Here is a 5,000-nt window from a genome sequence, read left to right on the forward strand (position 1 = left end):
ACCACAACCACCACCACCACAACCACCACCACAACCACCACAACCACCACCACAACCACCACCACAACCACCACCACAACCACCACAACAACCACCACAACCACCACCACAACAACCACCACGCACCACCACCACCACAACCACCACCACAACCACCACCACCACAACCACCACCACCACAACCACCACAACCACCACCACAACCACCACCACCACAACCACCACCACCACAACCACCACCACCACAACCACCACCACCACAACCACCACCACAACCACCACCACCACAACCACCACCACCACCACAACCACCACCACAACAACCACCACGCAACACCACCACACGCACCACCACACGCACCCTCGTCAGCACCGCTCGTCATCATCGTCATCATTGTAGTAGTCGTCATCACCTTCCCCCCAGCCCCCCCCTGTGTCCCCCCAGCCCCTCCCGTGTCCCCCCCAGCCCCCCCCTCGTGTCCCCCCAGCCCCTCCCCCGTGTCCCCCCAGCCCCTCCCCCGTGTCCCCCCAGCCCCTCCCCCGTGTCCCCCCAGCCCCTCCCCCGTGTCCCCCCAGCCCCTCCCCCGTGTCCCCCCAGCCCCTCCCCCGTGTCCCCCCAGCCCCTCCCCCCTGTCCCCCCAGCCCCTCCCCAGTGCCCCCCAGCCCCTCCCCCGTGTCCCCCCAGCCCCTCCCCCGTGTCCCCCCAGCCCCTCCCCCCTGTCCCCCCAGCCCCTCCCCAGTGCCCCCCAGCCCCTCCCCCCTGTCCCCCCAGCCCCTCCCCAGTGCCCCCCCAGCCCCTCCCCAGTGTCCCCCCCAGCCCCTCCCCCCCGTGCCCCCCCAGCCCCTCCCCCCTGTCCCCCCAGCCCCTCTCCAGTGCCCCCCCAGCCCCTCCCCCGTGTCCCCCCAGCCCCTCCCCAGTGCCCCCCCAGCCCCTCCCCAGTGTCCCCCCCAGCCCCTCCCCCCTGTCCCCCCAGCCCCTCCCCCCCTGTCCCCCCAGCCCCTCCCCAGTGCCCCCCCAGCCCCTCCCCCGTGCCCCCCCAGCCCCTCCCCCCTGTCCCCCAGCCCCTCCCCCCTGTCCCCCCAGCCCCTCTCCAGTGCCCCCCCAGCCCCTCCCCCGTGTCCCCCCAGCCCCTCCCCAGTGCCCCCCCCAGCCCCTCCCCCCTGTCCCCCCAGCCCCTCCCCCCTGTCCCCCCAGCCCCTCCCCAGTGTCCCCCCAGCCCCTCCCCCGTGCCCCCCCAGCCCCTCCCCCCTGTCCCCCCAGCCCCTCCCCCCTGTCCCCCCAGCCCCTCTCCAGTGCCCCCCCAGCCCCTCCCCCGTGTCCCCCCAGCCCCTCCCCCCTGTCCCCCCAGCCCCTCCCCCCTGTCCCCCCAGCCCCTCCCCCCTGTCCCCCCAGCCCCTCCCCAGTGTCCCCCCCAGCCCCGTGCCCCCCCAGCCCCTCCCCCCTGTCGCCCCAGCCCCTCCCCAGTGTCCCCCCCAGCCCCTCCCCCCTGTCCCCCCAGCCCCTCCCCCCTGTCCCCCCAGCCCCTCCCCAGTGCCCCCCCAGCCCCTCCCCAGTGTCCCCCCCAGCCCCTCCCCCGTGCCCCCCCAGCCCCTCCCCCCTGTCCCCCCAGCCCCTCCCCAGTGCCCCCCCAGCCCCTCCCCCGTGTCCCTCCCAGCCCCTCCCCCGTGTCCCCCCAGCCCCTCCCCCGTGCCCCCCCAGCCCCTCCCCCCTGTCCCCCCAGCCCCTCCCCCGTGTCCCTCCCAGCCCCTCCTCCCTGTCCCCCCAGCCCCTCCCCAGTGCCCCCCCAGCCCCTCCCCCATGCCCCCCCAGCCCCTCCCCCCTGTCCCCCCAGCCCCTCCCCAGTGCCCCCCCAGCCCCTCCCCCGTGTCCCCCCAGCCCCTCCCCAGTGCCCCCCCAGCCCCTCCCCCGTGCCCCCCCAGCCCCTCCCCCCTGTCCCCCCAGCCCCTCCCCCGTGCCCCCCCAGCCCCTCCCCCGTGCCCCCCCAGCCCCTCCCCCGTGCCCCCCCAGCCCCTCCCCTGTGCCCCCCCCCCCCCAGTGAGTGAGCTGGTTGTGAGGCACCGGCCTTGAGCTTCCTGCGAGCGTTGAACTTCCTCAGCTGCTCCACCGTCTCGGGCAGGTGCACCTTGCAGGCATAGCGGTCCCTCTCCTGGGGCAAACAACACCGCAACTAACGCAACTGACGCAACTGACGCAACTCGCGCAACTACAGCAACCACCGTCTCGGGCAGGTGCACCTTGCAGGCATAGCGGTCCCTCTCCTGGGGCAAACAACACCGCAACTAACGCAACTGACGCAACTGACGCAACTCGCGCAACTACAGCAACCACCGTCTCGGGCAGGTGCACCTTGCAGGCATAGCGGTCCCTCTCCTGGGGCAAACAACACCGCAACTAACGCAACTGACGCAACTGACGCAACTCGCGCAACTACAGCAACCACCGTCTCGGGCAGGTGCACCTTGCAGGCATAGCGGTCCCTCTCCTGGGGCAAACAACACCGCAACTAACGCAACTGACGCAACTGACGCAACTCGCGCAACTACAGCAACCACCGTCTCGGGCAGGTGCACCTTGCAGGCATAGCGGTCCCTCTCCTGGGGCAAACAACACCGCAACTAACGCAACTGACGCAACTCGCGCAACTACAGCAACTACAGCAACCACCGTCTCGGGCAGGTGCACCTTGCAGGCATAGCGGTCCCTCTCCTGGGGCAAACAACACCGCAACTAACGCAACTGACGCAACTCGCGCAACTCGCGCAACTACAGCAACCACCGTCTCGGGCAGGTGCACCTTGCAGGCATAGCGGTCCCTCTCCTGGGGCAAACAACACCGCAACTAACGCAACTGACGCAACTGACGCAACTCGCGCAACTACAGCAACCACCGTCTCGGGCAGGTGCACCTTGCAGGCATAGCGGTCCCTCTCCTGGGGCAAACAACACCGCAACTAACGCAACTGACGCAACTGACGCAACTGACACAACTCGCGCAACTACAGCAACCACCGTCTCGGGCAGGTGCACCTTGCAGGCATAGCGGTCCCTCTCCTGGGGCAAACAACACCGCAACTAACGCAACTGACGCAACTGACGCAACTGACACAACTCGCGCAACTACAGCAACCACCGTCTCGGGCAGGTGCACCTTGCAGGCATAGCGGTCCCTCTCCTGGGGCAAACAACACCGCAACTAATGCAACTGACGCAACTCGCGCAACTACAGCAACCACCGTCTCGGGCACGTGCACCTTGCAGGCATAGCGGTCCCTCTCTTGGGGCAAACAACACCGCAACTAACGCAACTGACGCAACTGACGCAACTCGCGCAACTACAGCAACCACCGTCTCGGGCAGGTGCACCTTGCAGGCATAGCGGTCCCTCTCCTGGGGCAAACAACACCGCAACTAACGCAACTGACGCAACTCGCGCAACTACAGCAACCACCGTCTCGGGCAGGTGCACCTTGCAGGCATAGCGGTCCCTCTCCTGGGGCAAACAACACCGCAACTAACGCAACTGACGCAACTCGCGCAACTCGCGCAACTACAGCAACCACCGTCTCGGGCAGGTGCACCTTGCAGGCATAGCGGTCCCTCTCCTGGGGCAAACAACACCGCAACTAACGCAACTGACGCAACTGACGCAACTCGCGCAACTACAGCAACCACCGTCTCGGGCAGGTGCACCTTGCAGGCATAGCGGTCCCTCTCCTGGGGCAAACAACACCGCAACTAACGCAACTGACGCAACTGACGCAACTGACACAACTCGCGCAACTACAGCAACCACCGTCTCGGGCAGGTGCACCTTGCAGGCATAGCGGTCCCTCTCCTGGGGCAAACAACACCGCAACTAACGCAACTGACGCAACTGACACAACTCGCGCAACTACAGCAACCACCGTCTCGGGCAGGTGCACCTTGCAGGCATAGCGGTCCCTCTCCTGGGGCAAACAACACCGCAACTAATGCAACTGACGCAACTCGCGCAACTACAGCAACCACCGTCTCGGGCACGTGCACCTTGCAGGCATAGCGGTCCCTCTCTTGGGGCAAACAACACCGCAACTAACGCAACTGACGCAACTGACGCAACTCGCGCAACTACAGCAACCACCGTCTCGGGCAGGTGCACCTTGCAGGCATAGCGGTCCCTCTCCTGGGGCAAACAACACCGCAACTAACGCAACTGACGCAACTCGCGCAACTACAGCAACCACCGTCTCGGGCAGGTGCACCTTGCAGGCATAGCGGTCCCTCTCCTGGGGCAAACAACACCGCAACTAACGCAACTGACGCAACTCGCGCAACTACAGCAACCACCGTCTCGGGCAGGTGCACCTTGCAGGCATAGCGGTCCCTCTCCTGGGGCAAACAACACTGCAACTAACGCAACTGACGCAACTCACGCAACTCGCGCAACTACAGCAACCACCGTCTCGGGCAGGTGCACCTTGCAGGCATAGCGGTCCCTCTCCTGGGGCAAACAACACCGCAACTAACGCAACTGACGCAACTCGCGCAACTACAGCAACCACCGTCTCGGGCAGGTGCACCTTGCAGGCATAGCGGTCCCTCTCCTGGGGCAAACAACACCGCAACTAACGCAACTGACGCAACTCGCGCAACTACAGCAACCACCGTCTCGGGCAGGTGCACCTTGCAGGCATAGCGGTCCCTCTCCTGGGGCAAACAACACCGCAACTAACGCAACTGACGCAACTGGCGCAACTCGCGCAACTACAGCAACCACCGTCTCGGGCAGGTGCACCTTGCAGGCATAGCGGTCCCTCTCCTGGGGCAAACAACACCGCAACTAACGCAACTGACGCAACTGACGCAACTCGCGCAACTACAGCAACCACCGTCTCGGGCAGGTGCACCTTGCAGGCATAGCGGTCCCTCTCCTGGGGCAAACAACACCGCAACTAACGCAACTGACGCAACTCACGCAACTACAGCAACCACCGTCTCGGGCAGGTGCACCTTGCAGGCA

At 66.7% G+C, this 5,000-nt stretch overlaps 1 protein-coding gene across 1 annotated transcript in view; it reads right to left on the reverse strand.

The window, feature by feature from the left end:
* LOC144955105 (peripheral plasma membrane protein CASK-like) overlaps nucleotides 1-5,000 on the reverse strand; it is a gene marked incomplete at both ends in the record, with an annotated part of 45,862 nt that overhangs the window by 35,626 nt on the left and 5,236 nt on the right. The window contains 1 exon segment of the mRNA XM_078885441.1: nucleotides 2,064-2,147. Within this exon segment, the coding sequence (XP_078741567.1) occupies nucleotides 2,064-2,147 (84 nt within the window).

Source organism: Lampetra fluviatilis, unplaced genomic scaffold (genome assembly GCF_964198595.1).
Source record: "Lampetra fluviatilis unplaced genomic scaffold, kcLamFluv1.1 SCAFFOLD_785, whole genome shotgun sequence".
Taxonomy (NCBI): domain Eukaryota; kingdom Metazoa; phylum Chordata; class Hyperoartia; order Petromyzontiformes; family Petromyzontidae; genus Lampetra; species Lampetra fluviatilis.